The sequence below is a fragment of the Neodothiora populina genome (assembly GCF_041146345.1).
Source record: "Neodothiora populina strain CPC 39397 chromosome Unknown canker_contig_3, whole genome shotgun sequence".
Lineage (NCBI taxonomy): Eukaryota > Fungi > Ascomycota > Dothideomycetes > Dothideales > Dothioraceae > Neodothiora > Neodothiora populina.
In genome coordinates this window covers 1294635-1309536 of record NW_027191417.1, presented here as the reverse complement: position 1 = coordinate 1309536, position 14902 = coordinate 1294635, and the positions used below count along the sequence as shown (strand labels likewise).

Sequence of the window (14902 nt, the reverse complement as noted above, 5' to 3'; positions counted from 1 at the left end):
TACAAGCTGGAGATTAGTCTGCTGTTGGTGTAGTTCTGTTTACGTCTACGGTAGATTACGGAAGCAAGGCTAAGGTACGGTTGTCCTGTTAGCCTTTGCCACCTGACTATTCTCCTACAAGCTTGGTAGGATACAGTCACTAGAGCTCTTCGTCCTGGCCATCCTCCCACATTTTTCCCTACTCAGCCTCGCAAGCCTCGTATAGGACATGCGAGTCAGTGCCAAGTGGTGCGGGTTTAGCGGTACCTCGAGGTGGAGTAAAGGTCGGACCAATGACGTACGCTTAATTGTCGTGTCTTTGAAGCACAAAATATGTCGTTTCCGAGAAACATTATAAGGTACAAAAATCTGTGTTGTAAATTTGAATGTGTACACTATTGGCAACCGTCTCGGGCCCGAGTGAAACTGAATAGCAATGGCTTCACTCAAACTGGAAAGATTGGTGAAATGGTTCATTGACAATGGCGGCTATCTACATCCTTCCATCATTCTTTCATACGATGAGCAGCTTGGTGCGCACTTTCGATGCTCAGCAGATGTCGCGCCGGGCACACATGTTTTGACTGTTCCACATCACTTGGCGATATCGAATCTGAATGCTCAGGTAGATGATGCGTTTCCCGTCTTCAGATCTCATGCGAAGCAATTCACTGTAGAAGCTTTGACTTTCTTCTATCTTTGTGCGCAATATATCAACATTGAGACGTCTTTTTGGAGGCCTTACTTGGAAAGCCTACCTTCTCCTGCATCGGGCTATGATACCCCGTTGTGGTTTGCTGATGATGACCGGAAATGGTTAGAAGGAACTGATCTTCAACCAACATCACTTGCAAGAGAAGCAGTGTGGAGAACTTACTGGCAAGATGGCATCAAGATCCTCGAGTCGGAAGGTATCGACGTTGACCCCTATACTTGGTAAGTTCTGTCGTAATGATAGGAAGACAGCGAGAGTGGATAGCTACGACGTCTATCCATACGTCCCATTTGTTGGTGTGTGGTGAGTAAAACTAACGATGTCTACCAATGAAGAAACATCAGCAGGGGCGCTGGGTCGTTAGCACAAATAGAGATGTTATAGCATGACTGATCGCCTCCACAGGGACCTTTTCAAGTGGGCAGCTACTGTATACACTTCCCGGAGCTTCAATTCACAGACTGTCCGTCCACAAGATAGTAAATATTGGACGGCGTACAAGTACACGCCGCAGGGCAGGCAGACTGCGCTTTTAGACCTCAGTAATTATTCGCAGGATTGGAAAGACTTCTCGATATTGTTCCCTGTCATGGATGCTGGCAACCATAATCCTAATGCTAGAGTAGACTGGGCATATGACCCAGGCCGCTTCAGCTTCACCGTATCCGATGGAGTGAAAGCTGGCGAAGAGGTATTCAACAACTACGGACCAAAAGGCAATGATGAGCTTCTCATGGGTTATGGATTTTGCGCCGCCGATAACCCTCACGACGGCATTCTCCTATCGATGAGGCCCCCGCCGCCACCGTTGCAGGAGATGCTACGAGTCATTCATCCCGGCTATTTCAAGACATCAGGCGAATGGAACTCAGAAGCAGCCACTTTCCGACTTCTGCGCTGGCAGCTCCATGACACGTCTGATTTTAGTGCATTCAGTAAAGCATGGGCACCTATACCTGAGCCTCTAGCAGAGCTCTTTTGCTACATTGTCCAGTTCGAACGAGGTGTAGAAGTCACACCAGTGGAGACGCCAGAAGATTATCTGTACCGTGGCTACGGACAAAGATATCTTCCGCGAATCGCGTTGTACATCATGATGTCGCTTCTGCCGAAGATCCAACGACTAGAGCAATCCAATGATGCTCTTCCCGAAGAGCCACAAAACTCACGCCAGGCCATGGCCGCTATATACCGAGAGGGCCAAATCGAAGTCCTCGACGATGTACAAGAGCGCATGGCAGCATACCTCAAATCACTCGTGATGGAACCGCCCGTGGACTCACAAGCCATGCAACCGCGGTCCGCCATCTGGACGCTCGAGGGCGCTCTAGACATTGTACTCCAGGAGGCGCCCGTGGCTCACAAAGCATTCATGGGAGGAGTCAAGTATTGCGCAGGAACCACAAAGCTCCGGAAGCTCCGCGGGACGGACCAGGAGGAGTTCATGTGGACGATTCTCTTATGTTTCATGTATCTACATTATCGCAAATGCGTCGCAAATGGGGAGACCAACGACAACAGTATCCTGTGGAAGTGGATGCGGAATCTGGAGTCCGAGTATGGCGCACCAGTGATCGAGGCAGACGCTGCCGAGGAGGAAGCCGATGAAGATGCTGCGGTGTATCTGGATCGCGTGAAGAAGGCAGCTATGTTCTTGCCTGGATCGGTCTGGAAAAGCTCCTTTTGGACAAGGGACTTTGTGCTGGATTGGGGTATGCGCCTTACCAAGTCACAAGGCACTTATATGGATGTTGGAGATGAAGATATGAGATACGTCATGTATCTGCATATTGATGGCGCATGATATCGCTTAGGCATAAAAAAAGAATTATGGGATGCATCTTCTCGGTCACCCTGAGTGGCCCAATCGTAACCGTGTCCCTTGTGATGCCGCTTGCTAACAAGGAGTCTCAAAATGCACTCTCACAACCATAGACCTCAATCCCGTATATTCGCCCTCTTCGCAGAACCTTCTCCAGACTCTTCGCCATGGATCTGTATCCTCTGTCTTTTGACGTCCGCTGCTCCCCCACCGAGTACTCGGCTTTCTTTTGCTGATGGCTGCGTGTCCGGGGGTAGAGGCGGCATCAGCCTACCATTATCGATCGTGAAGCCATCCCTCTTCAAGTCTTCCCAGCGCTTCTTTACAGCAAATCTGACCAACTCGCCGGTAGCGCGAGCATCTTCCGCCGAATCGTGACCGTTCGCCCCGCCCATCTGGATGTCGCGGTCCAATCGCTGCTTTGTTAGCATCTTGAGCCCATACCGGATCGGCAAGCCCTTGGGATGTGGGAATAATAGTACGGTGTCGATGATCCGCGGATGACACAAGCGGACAACGTTTAGATCGTTTTCTAAGGCGTGACCGATTAGAGGAGTCAAGGGCGTGATATAAGAGCAGAGCAGATCACGAGCTGCAGCGGGGCTATCGACGATTGGCATCGGGTCACCAATGTGAGCGGGGATGGGTGCGACCTCGCTTCCTGGTGGTGGAGATGGCAAGAGCGAGTCGAGACCCGATGAGACTCCATATGGGATCGACGCGCCGTACGCTTCGGGTGATATGCCGGAAAAGCGAGTGTTGAAGTCCAGAATGGCACCTTGTGGTCTGACCAGAACGTCGATACAAGGATCGCCTTCTGGCCACGTCACGGCTGTCAGCCGCATAAGCTCGAAACCGCAGACTGTGTAACCCATCTCGCAGTCGAATGTTAATGCGGCTGGGACCTTGCCGTTTGGTGCCTTCTTCGGATTGGTATTTTCGGGAGTGTTCATGAATGGCAAGACAGAGGCAAGACGCTTCGCATCGTTGATCTTGAAGACGTGAGTCTCTAATTTGGTACATCCTCTAGTACCCAAAGATTCGCCACAGCAGCTGTACACTGTTTCTCTGCCTCCTTTGATTGCATCTACCCTTTCACGCTTTGGATATGCCGGTCTACCCCAGTGATGAACGCATGGGCCGTTGGTCGTTAGAGCACCGTCTTCCTCGCGGCGATCCGGGAAGACTCGAAAGCGTGATTTGCATCGATCACAAACCTCGTAGTTCAAAGATGCCGCCACTGCCGCTCTGGCCTCTACCATTTCGTTCTCGCTAGGTGGTATAGGCACGTAGCCATGTTTGGCCAGGTCAGATTGATCTGCAATGAATTGGTCCAGAAACAGGTATTCTTGATGAAGGGGAAGCCCTGTATTTAGCGGCTCGAATTTCTTAGGCGCCGTATCTTCCTCCGCGGGCTTGACGAATGTCGTTAATACATGCTTGACCCAGTCATCCACTTTCATCTTCTTGTATGCCGCGACACGGTTTTTGATGATGTTCGCATAGACGGTTGAGTTACCGTTAGCGATATTCTCCTCCTCATCCAAGGCAGCCTTTATGAGTTCATCGTCTGTCAGGGAGAGTGAAGCCTTGTCTGGATGGCCACCCTTTTTGACTCCTTCATTCAACCGAGACATCTCTAGATGCATGTACTTGAGAAATAGAGTACGTTTAGCGTGACCAGCAGGATCGCGAGCCACCTTCCGGGGATTCAGTGTTTCCTTTGCCACTGGCTTGCTTGACACTGGCTGACTTTTCGCCGCAGTAGTTGGCTTTGTTGACTTCTGCAGAATTGGAGGCGTGACTGTTCTCTGAAGAGTGATCGGAGCCTTGCGAGTAACACTCGAAATGGTGGAAGAAATCGGTGTCACATCCGACTTCGCCATAGGGCCCTTGTATGAGCCATTGCTCGAGGTTTGGGGTAGGTCTGAGTTTTTTTTCAGAATCGATTCTTGAGATCGAGACTCAGTACTAGAGTCCGTGAGTTTTCGTCTTTTCCGATCATGATCATTTCCAGCTTCGTATAGAGAGGCTGCCTCCGCTGTTTTATCTGATGTTTTAGGTCGCAACTCATGCGAGAATATGCAAGCTGTGATGGCACAGCTTTCCCCTTCCGGACACGGGATGCTCTTAAAGAGCCCTGTCGTCGAGAACATGGCTTTGACGGATATGACAATCCAAGTATGAGATCATGAGCTGTACATGGTCACTCGATTTATATTCCCTTGGTAGTTGCTACGATATGGCCGCTCTTCGAAGTGTGGGCTCAGTGAATCGAGTCTTTACCGAGTGAAGGCAAAGCAAATTTATGCTACTACTCAGTGCAGTCTTTTACGTAGACTCTGGAATAGTGACTACTGTTGAGCGAGGATCTCAAATCCTGATTCTTTAGTCTCTAAACTGAAATGCTGAATGAGTCCATGTGGCTCCTTATGAAAGAACGTCGGTAACAAAGCGTAGTTGGCTTGGCATTAGTGCGTGGATGACAGCTTCCTCAATTGAGACAAGTAAGGTAATTACGGAAGACAATAATTGAGATTCTGATGGCGGCTCTTCATTTTGTGCGAACAGATCATTCATTCCAACCTAGGTCAACACGGATGTCTCTTGTAAGAGTGATTATTATTCACATAGGCTTACTGTACAGTACAAGGGTTGGCGTTCTCGTTACTGTTAGAGAATCACAAAGCCCTTGCGGCTCTGCGATGATTTGCTTCTAACCGGCGGCTCAAGAAGGCAAATGCTCGCGGAGGCAAGATTAGCCCGATTCCGAGCACTAGCAACGAGCGGCGGACGTCATCACATCGCAAGTGGATTCATTGTTAGGTATAAGGGTGTATATCAGCAGCAACAATGATTACAGGCCACAGTATACTAATTTTGCCTCAATCTTCACTTAGGCGGAAAGGGGTGCCGTCACCAGAAGTGAAACGGCTTCTTGATCCTTGAATCATGAGCTCCACAGCAGCCGATCACCTTTGTGTTCTTGTTCATGGGTGAGGCAATCTTTATTGCTTCTCAAATTGCTTTCCTACTCCATAACTTACACGTAACATAGACTCTGGGGCAACCCTTCACATCTTTCATACCTAGAGACCACGATCCAGGAAGCTTATCCTGATCTGTATGTGCTCGTGGCGAAGAGTAATGCGAACAGTTACACTTATGATGGGATTGAGCTGGGTGGAGAGAGGATTGCTCATGAGATCGAAAAGAAGATCGAAGATCTAGAAGAGGAGGGGCATGATATCAAAAAGATCAGTATAATAGGATATTCTTTGGGGGGACTTGTCGCACGCTATGCGATCGGCCTGCTCTACTCCAACAACTTGTTCGACACCATACAACCTGTGGTACGCACTTCTTCACCTCTACAAGACAAAGTGTTGTTGCTTATTAATGTCTAGAATTTCACAACCTTTGCAACGCCGCATCTTGGTGTTAGGACTCCCAGCGTGGGGCCACACTCATACTTGTGGAATATCCTGGGCGCGCGCACGTTAAGCACCTCTGGCAATCAGCTCTTCACTGTCGACTCCTTCAGGGACACCGGGCGACCATTGCTATCAGTCATGGCTGACCCTAACAGCATTTTCTTAAAGGCCCTCTCCCAATTCAAACATCGATCGCTGTACTGCAATATTATCAATGACAGAAGCGCCGTCTACTATACGACTGGAATTACTAACAAAGATCCATACGTGGACCTCGATGCAGTGAAGCTTCGACCCTTGCCAGGCTACGATGGGGTTATCTTGCGCCCTGAAGAGCCTGTACGACCGAAGCCGCACCAGTCAGTAAGCGCACTGGAAAGACTGCGCGTCACCGGGATTCGAACGTTGAAGACGTTACCACTTGCTGCTCTCTTCGTGGTACTGATTCCTATTGGCAGCGTTTTATTCCTTATGAACAGCGGGTACCAGACCATTCGATCGGCCCAACGAATAAAACTGCACGAAGGTGGCCATGGTGGATTCAGCATCGATAGATATCGTCTTCCGTTGATCGAAGAAGCGAGACATATATCAGATCGAGTCTACGAGCGTCTGACGACTGGCCAGAGCGAGGAGTATTTGCCCACGCCTCCATCAGAAGCTGAAGGCGCAGTGGTTCAGGGCGAGAAAGGAGTAAAGAAGGTGAAAGGGCAAGACAAATTCCCCACTTTAGCACTCACGCCCGAACAATTCTCTATGATAGAGGCGCTGGATGAAGTGGGATTTGTCAAATACCCAGTACACATTTCAAAAGTCAGACACTCGCATGCGGCTATGATTGTTAGGAGTCAGCGGAAAGGTTTCTCCGAAGGCAAAATCGTTGTTGGTCATTGGATCGAGAATTTCGAAATCTAGATACGTGTAAGATGAGATGGACGAATGTAATGATTCCTAAGCTCCTGCATGCTCTTGAAGGATTCATTTGATGCGTTATCTTCGAGTAAAGACGCTGCTTGATTAGTTATCATGCATGCATCACACGCGGAAGACCGGCAACCGCGTGGAGCGTGGAATAATCCGATCTCCCTAGTGCTTGACTGACTCAATATAACCAGATGGGCAGCCGCAGAATCAGACAAGCACAGCACTGCTCGCAACACAAAACCAACAGAACATTGCGAATACCTGATTCAAGCCCTCAGCCAACCAATGTGACCTCGTAGTTGCCGCCGCAATCGGTGTCGCGCGTCATGTCCAGCTACCTACTCACGCCCTATGTCAAACGTGAAGTAAAGCTATGACATTATTCGACCGTGGCTTCGTGACACATTCAAGCACCGTCGTCTCTGCCTTTCTTTACTTCAGTTGCAACTCCGGTCGATCGAAATTATCTTACTATATCGCACACGATTTCAATATTAATGGACAATGACATGCAAGGTGGTCTGTCCTGGTGCCAGTGTTGGGAACATTGTCTGGGGCTGTGCCACCGGCATTTGAAGGCGACTCCAGAGACTTAGCTTCACAAAGCAATTGGCGAGACATGTAGAACCTATACTCTCAAGCACTTATGTCACGAATTGGAGCAAATATAGAAGGTAAAGTAATCTAGTACTGAAATAATCATTTTTCGTCTGTGTTCTACAAGTTTTTTATCAACTGTAACGACAGGGATATCATAGTGCGCTCCCCAGGACAAAACCTGACCCATATATACATTATCATTCATGTCTTTCATTGACATCTAAGCAATCCAGAACCAGACCTTCTCGATGAAGTTTCTGGGGACTTGCTCAGGCCAGACCTCAGCATCAAGTGCAGCCTTGCCAGTCCAGATATCAGCGTTCTCAGGCTTGACGAAGCTGGTGCGCTTGAAAATGCGCCAGAAAGCGTAGAGAGCGAAGTAGATGGGGATACCGACGTATGCGGTGACAAAGTCTGAAACGGCCCAGTTGCCACGAGTGAACACGGCAAACCCGTTGAAAAGGATGATGATGACGAAGTAGAAGAGAGCGAAGTATGCAGTGTATGGCTGGAACCTGCCCTTGAAGACAAGGTCGTTACGGTTCACACCCTGGGCAATGAGTGCCTTGCGGTACTGGATGTATGCAACGCAAATGGAGACCCAGGTGAAGAGATTGGCAATGGTGGTAAGGTTCTGGAACCAAGCAAAGACGTTGTTGGCACCTGATGACACACTCATGTAAGTGAGAAGGGAGATGGACGCGGTGAGCATGACTGCGTAGTATGGGACACCGGTCTTGGAGCACTTGAGGAAGACCTTGGGTGCTTGACCGTTCTGGGAAAGGGCGAAAAGGTATCTGGAGCCGCTGTAGAGGAAAGCGTTGGCTGAGGAAGAGGCGGAAGTCAAGATGACGGCGTTGATGATGTGGGGAAGAACGGGGATACCAGCGCGGTAGATGGCGATGACCCAGGGGGAGTGGGCAGCACCAGCACCACCGTGAAGGAGATCCGGAGCGTTGGAAGGAACGCAGACGCCAATGGCAAGGGAACCAAGAACGTAGAAGAAAAGAATACGCCAGAAGACACGGCGGATGGCCTTGGGGATGTTCTTCCTGGGGTTCTCAGCCTCACCAGCGGCGACAGCGACCATCTCGACACCACCGTAGGAGAAAGCGGCGTTGACGAGGGTGGAGAAAAGACCGAGGAAACGACCAGTGCTGCCAACACCAATGTACTCCTTCATGGCGCCAGGGTTCTTCCAGTAACGGAAGCCGAGACGGTCATGGCTAGGAGCACCGCCAAGGTCGATGACGAGTGCGACAAGGAGCAGACCGACGATGGTCACGATCTTGATACTGGCGAAAATGAACTCGGCTTCTCCGTAGATGGAGACGGCGAAGATGTTGAGGCAGATGACAAGTACAATGATGATGGAGATCCACGCCGCCTGGTTGATCTCATCATTCCAGAATCCAATGACAATGGCGGCGGCAGAAATCTCAGCACAAAGAGTGATGGCACTGTTGTACCAGTTGTTCCAACCGACAGCCTATACGTCATTAGCTTAAGCCTTGCATGATGGAGAGGATTCAACTTACAAATCCCATAGCAGGATCGACATAACGAGCGCAGTATTGAGGAATAGCACCAGGGAGAGGCAACCATGTAGCCATCTCACCAAGACATTGCATCATGGCCCAGATGGCGACACCAGTACCAGAGTAACCAAGGAGGACAGAAAGAGGACCAGCGCGAGCAAAAGCACTTCCGATACCCAGGAACAGACCAGTACCAATGGTACCACCAAGGGCGATGAACTGGATGTGACGGGATTTCAGACCCCTCTCGACGTAGCCATAAGTCTCAGCAGTCTGGATATCGCCATAGAGATCGGCAGCTTCGCCGATGGCTTTGTGACCATCTCGGTTGTCCTTCTCGCCGCTGGACACGGTTGTGGCCTCGACGTTATAGTCGGGCTTCTCCTCGTAGACTGACATCGTGTTGGTTGTCCTAGAGACTGATAAAGGAGTGAACGACGATGGGTGAGACTAATAGTCTCTTTGACACCCTATGAACGAATGAGGGTTGGTCAGAAGATAGGATTGGTGGTTGGATGCCACTCGAACCTCGTGGGCATTCATCAATCTTATATGATACTCAACGAAGGGAGCAAGGCGAGACCACCGGTCGCTCACATTCACCAAAAAGCATAGATGCCCCAAGCGCCTATTGGTATCGCATATTTGCCCTGTGCTACGGTCCATTGCGAACCCCGGAGGCCTGGACTGGGCATAGCGGAAACTCAAAAGGCGCGCAGCTGCGGCTAGCTTACATTGTCAGATAGTGGCACAACGCGAACCACTCACAGGACGAAAATATATGCTTGATTATACTTTCAATTGCGTTGCTTGGACGGCATGAAGATGGTATTCAGGCACGCGACACTCACGATTGGTACGTCCTTGACTTTGCATAATTGGTTTTTGCGCCTCGGTATCTGATCCGTCAGTCGCCACGCATCCCGTGACATTTCGAGATCTTCAAGGTCCTACAGTCGCATTTGCCTTCAATTGCAAGTTTGCCACTCGCGCATCATCCAAGAGCTACTCGTCGAACACTCTCAATCGCAAGATCATCTTGTAACCTTGCTATCTGGAAGTACCACGATGTTCCCCATCTGAGCGTTCCCGTCTCCACTACGATAGGGCTATTGGGAGGTCGCCGGTGCAAGTTTTACGCTTTCGTATTATATATGATTTTGTGACAGTGAGGGCGAAAGGGTTGGCATTACCCCTGCGAAATAGAAAGATCTGGCTAATCTTGTGTTGTATCGGGTTGCATACCGTTACCCCAGGCAAGACTGCAGCCAACTTTGGAGACGTTCTGGAAGGCCCTGATGCACAGAAGAATTTACGCGACCATACAGTTACCATGTCTGGAGATATCAGGGCAGAAAGATAAGCTCATGCCAATGTCAACCAATCACTTGTCGAGCTTGTCTCAACGACTACCAAGCATGGACACATTCGCTACTGCTAGGGCCACATTGCACGGTGTTCCCGATTGGCGCGTTGCATTGGATATTCCAATCTGATATGAATGTAGCGCAGTACCTTCTTCAAGTACTTTATACGATACCTCGTACGATAACGCAAAGACTGCTTTGGGATGTAGAACAGAAAAAAAAACTCGCAAGCAGCTGCACGGCTACATCATGTCGCAGATCGCCACCCGCACCGAGTTTTTCAAGGAGATGATAATCGTTGAAGCAAGAAGCAAAAGGCACAGAAGTAAATGTCAATGGTACTTGTATCTGGCGGTTGATGGTCTCGTATGAGCGACGACACATGATTCAATGGACCAGCGGCCCCACCGCACGTTCTTTTGCTACTGTACTTCCTGGAGTAAACTCATATTCTCTCCAAACTTCGAGGGGCGGGGAGCACTTGATACTAGCCGACCACGACACGTTTATTCCTACGCAAACTATTACATAAGAACAACATAGGGACAGAACCGTGCACATATGATGGTTATGGGATTGGAGCATCTCCAGATCAACCCCGCAAATCGATATATGGAGGATTACAGTGCTCGTGGTGAACAATATATGCTCGCGTGATGAATATGCATGTGCTGGGCATGAAATCTAGATCAATACTGATCCGACGATAGCCGTCCTCACACTCGACTGTGCCGAGTCTGATAAGATGATATGTCGCGAAGAGCAACTAGCAAGACCTCCTCCTGGCTTGAGTAGCGCCGAATCTCGCCAAGTGACACGATTGAATACGCGCGCAACGAGGCAGCCTCCCGCAACTCTCAAACAAGGTTGTGGACTGACCTCCTTCCTCGTCACACCAGATACGATCACGATGCGCTGAACCAGTGTTTTGTACAAAGGGTCGGTTGAACGGTTTGCACGAACCGAGACAGAACGCCGACATGAATTCGCCGAAGCCACCTACAATCACTAGCCGTCTGAGTATCATGATTGATGATCAATTTCCCGTTATCTGTATCTCAAAGTATCCCCGCGTGCAATTGTGGGATGTTATGTAAGAAATAGCTTGCGTGTCGACTCGGACACCTGTTGTATCGCTTTCTGAGACATACATAACTTGCGGTTAACCCCTGACTGACTTACAGCAGTCGATAAGCAATTGGAGAAACTCTTTCTGACGAATGGAACCGGCGAACCCGTTCAGTGGACAGCCATGATCATGACCTGTTTGCATTCCATGAGATTATTGGCACGGTAAAAGTAGGTGAAGGGTCGCTGCAACGTGACCAGATCCTTCGTGATAATACTGAGAGCACATGTCTGAGATATATATACCTACAGACATCGCGATTCCATCAGCGAACAGCAGCCAGTCTTCAAAGAAGACTAGATCTGACCTTGCCGGGGTAGCTCAATCGGTAGAGCGTGTGGCTCTTACGTAGAGACAACCTCAAGGTCGCGGGTTCGAGCCCCGCCTTCGGCTATTCCTAAATCAAGCTGTCGCTCCTCTTTTTGTACTTTTGCTACTTCACAAGATGACATTCTGCGTAGCACTTTTTCTTTTGCTTAGTGGTTGCAATGAGCACGTTCTGGGCTCACTCGTAATGTTGCCGTCCATGCTCGTAGTGGTAGTGCAATTGGACGACGCGTATTTATACGATGAAAGTGCCAGGAAATGCATCATTCATTCATCATCACGAAGTGAATGTACAGAGCCCTTTTCACGGCTATTAATAGGATATTCACAAGATGGGTAGGCCAAGATAGGCCAAGGCACAATCCACAAATGATGCTTTCAGACGAAGAATCATTCGAGTTTGGCAAACGCAGACCGAATAGTACAATACACGTTGGAAACCGGCGCTATATACAGCGAATATAGGCGGATGAGCTGAGCCGGTAGTCGACATCGGCGCCCAGGGCTTGGGGGGTCAGGATGCGGGGCCCTTCCTCTGATCATATTCCCAAGTCCCAAGCGATTTTCACATGTGAGAGCGGAGTAGAAGGAAGAATCGTTTCTTGGTGTGTTACGTAGATGTACTGTAGATAATAGGTAGCTGGTTCGCAACCCCTCTTTTCTTATACAGCGCTATAGAGCATATACGGCTACTTGCATCGTCGTCTGCTGACCCGTTCGGGACTGATACATCTGGAGAAGAGGGGAAATACATTGTCGTTTCTGGGTAACAAAGATATAATAACCCCATCAATTGTTACCCGACGAGAAACTACCTCTCGTCGTCGTTCACAGGCTTTGCGTCACGCGGCTACATGCGGGAAGTCTATTGTACTGTAATATTGTTGCCTGGGTCTCGACACGTTCTTCTGTCTTACAAGGGAAGCAGCGCAAGGACTCGAGTGTGTCAGGAATCAGCAAAGTGGTATAGATAGCTCTTCGAGGTTGATCTATCGAGACCCTGGGAGCTGGAAAGAATGGTCTCGACAGACGCCTCTGCAGGCGCATTATCACCATCTCCACAGTTCGCACAGAAAAGCACAACCCACAACACCAATGGTCTGAACGGCCATGGCAGCTCTCAAAAGCCCTTTCGAGTCGACGACCCGATGAACTACTCGTCTGGTGATGGCGTGCCATACCACAACGACGCTTCCTCGACACCACACCCTGTCCGCGCCCCGACGCGATCAGACACTGTGTCCAGCATTCCCGAGGATCAGATCTACCAGTGGAATGGAACGTGGTCGGATGATAAAGAGAAGGTTCTGCTTGGGCCGTTTGACTACATGTACGGTCATCCGGGGAAGGATGTCAGATCACAATTCATAGCCGCATTCAACGTGTGGCTGAAAGTGCCAGACGAGAGTCTGGCCATCATCACCAAAGTCGTTGGCATGCTACATACCGCCTCGTTGTTAATAGATGATGTCGAGGACTCGTCAGTGCTACGGCGTGGTGTGCCTGTCGCGCACAACATCTTTGGCACAGCGCAGACGATAAATTCGGCCAACTATGTCTATTTTTGCGCCCTGCAGGAGCTGTTCAAACTCGACAACCCCAGCGCAGTCAAGATATATACGGACGAGTTGTTGAATCTTCATCGTGGCCAGGGCATGGATCTCTTCTGGCGCGACACGCTGACGTGTCCCTCCGAAGACGATTATCTGGAAATGGTGGGCAACAAGACCGGAGGTCTCTTCCGTCTTGCCATCAAGCTCATGCAGGTCGGGAGCAGCAGTGATGTGGACTGTGTGCCGCTTGTCAATACAATGGGTCTGATCTTCCAGATCCAAGACGACTATCGCAACCTTTCCGACACAAGCTACACGGTCAACAAAGGTCTATGTGAAGACCTCACCGAGGGCAAGTTCTCGTTTCCCGTAATTCACAGCATCCGCTCGGACCCAAGTAACTTGGTTCTCATCAACATCCTGAAGCAAAAGACCCAAGACGAAGTCGTCAAGCGGTATGCGCTGTCCTACATGGAGAAGACAGGTAGCTTCGCCTACACACGTAGGGTGTTACGCGGCTTGACGAAGAAAGCCCTGACAATGGTGGACGAGCTAGACGGCGGCGATGGCACAGGCGAGGGCATAAGGGTCATTCTGGAGAAATTGAAGATTGACAAATCGCCTCCTTCTTCCTCTTCCTCTTCGTCGTCGTCATCTTCTTCATCATCGTCGCCGACGCCAACTCAATCAAGCGATGCGGCGGGGGCATCAACAGAGTCATAAGGTGGATTACATACGGCATCAACAAGCGGAACAGAACGATACCCCAGGGAGAGCTCTTAGCATGGCGTTTTCATGGTTTACTGTCCGAGATATTACTGGTTTCGAATACCTTCTATTATGGGTTGCTCGTGTCCGGGATGGTCACCTGGTGGGGGGTTTTGGTCAGGAGTGGCCCAGACGAGACACATGGTCTTTTCGTTTTTAATACTACACGCACCTGAAAAGGATCCGGCCCTGTTGCAACGGTGGCTGCACATACCTTAATGCCGTTCGCTTTCCTGACGTGCCTTCCTCTTATGAAGGCAGTTCAATCGACAGGACACAGCACAGAGCACCTGATTTGAGATACTATTACGTCGAATATGAAGTGGAAGGTGCGGTAATGCTTTGAAGTTTTTTGTCATACGCGGAATTCTCTGGTCAATAAAAGACTTGTTGTAACTGCTGTCAAAGGCAGACGAGAATATCTCTCTTCTCTTTTCTTCATCTTCCTTGCATCCCATGGTCTTTTTTTGCCCCGTTTATATCAATCGCCCTAAAAAAACGCCAGACTCACAATGCAAGCCGTATCCCCTAAACGAAGACACCTGAACGATATAAAAGAAATTATGTCAATGCTCGCAGCAGCAGCGCAAACCCATTTCCCTCTGCTGCTCAACGTGTTCAAGACAAAGCCTCTCCGTTCAATATCTCTTCCTGCTTTACTCATAATCGAACAAGAACCTTTTTTGCTGAAACCGAACGCGCGATGCTTCCTTTTCGTTAACAAGGCGAGACCTTCAATTCTGCCT

At 49.6% G+C, this 14902-nt stretch overlaps 4 protein-coding genes across 4 annotated transcripts; 2 read left to right on the top strand and 2 right to left on the bottom strand.

The window, feature by feature from the left end:
* Positions 1-415: 415 nt before the first annotated feature.
* On the top strand, positions 416-2498 carry AAFC00_004846 (uncharacterized protein; the record flags this gene model as incomplete). The annotated part of the gene is made up of 2 exons (XM_069344545.1): positions 416-915; positions 1100-2498. 2 exons carry the CDS (start codon positions 416-418, stop codon positions 2496-2498), a joined length of 1899 nt encoding a protein of 632 aa, XP_069196973.1.
* A 134-nt stretch (positions 2499-2632) lies between these two features.
* AAFC00_004845 (uncharacterized protein) lies at positions 2633-4672 on the bottom strand (the record flags this gene model as incomplete). The annotated part of the gene is made up of 1 exon (XM_069344544.1): positions 2633-4672. One exon carries the CDS (start codon positions 4670-4672, stop codon positions 2633-2635), a length of 2040 nt encoding a protein of 679 aa, XP_069196972.1.
* Positions 4673-5468: 796 nt separating this feature from the next.
* AAFC00_004844 (uncharacterized protein) lies at positions 5469-6865 on the top strand (the record flags this gene model as incomplete). The annotated part of the gene is made up of 3 exons (XM_069344543.1): positions 5469-5512; positions 5575-5869; positions 5924-6865. The coding sequence occupies 3 exons, from the start codon at positions 5469-5471 to the stop codon at positions 6863-6865; spliced, it is 1281 nt and encodes a 426-aa protein (XP_069196971.1).
* An 829-nt stretch (positions 6866-7694) lies between these two features.
* AAFC00_004843 (uncharacterized protein) lies at positions 7695-9411 on the bottom strand (the record flags this gene model as incomplete). Its single annotated transcript, XM_069344542.1, has 2 exons — positions 7695-8963; positions 9013-9411. The coding sequence occupies 2 exons, from the start codon at positions 9409-9411 to the stop codon at positions 7695-7697; spliced, it is 1668 nt and encodes a 555-aa protein (XP_069196970.1).
* Between the last annotated feature and the right edge of the window lie 5491 nt (positions 9412-14902).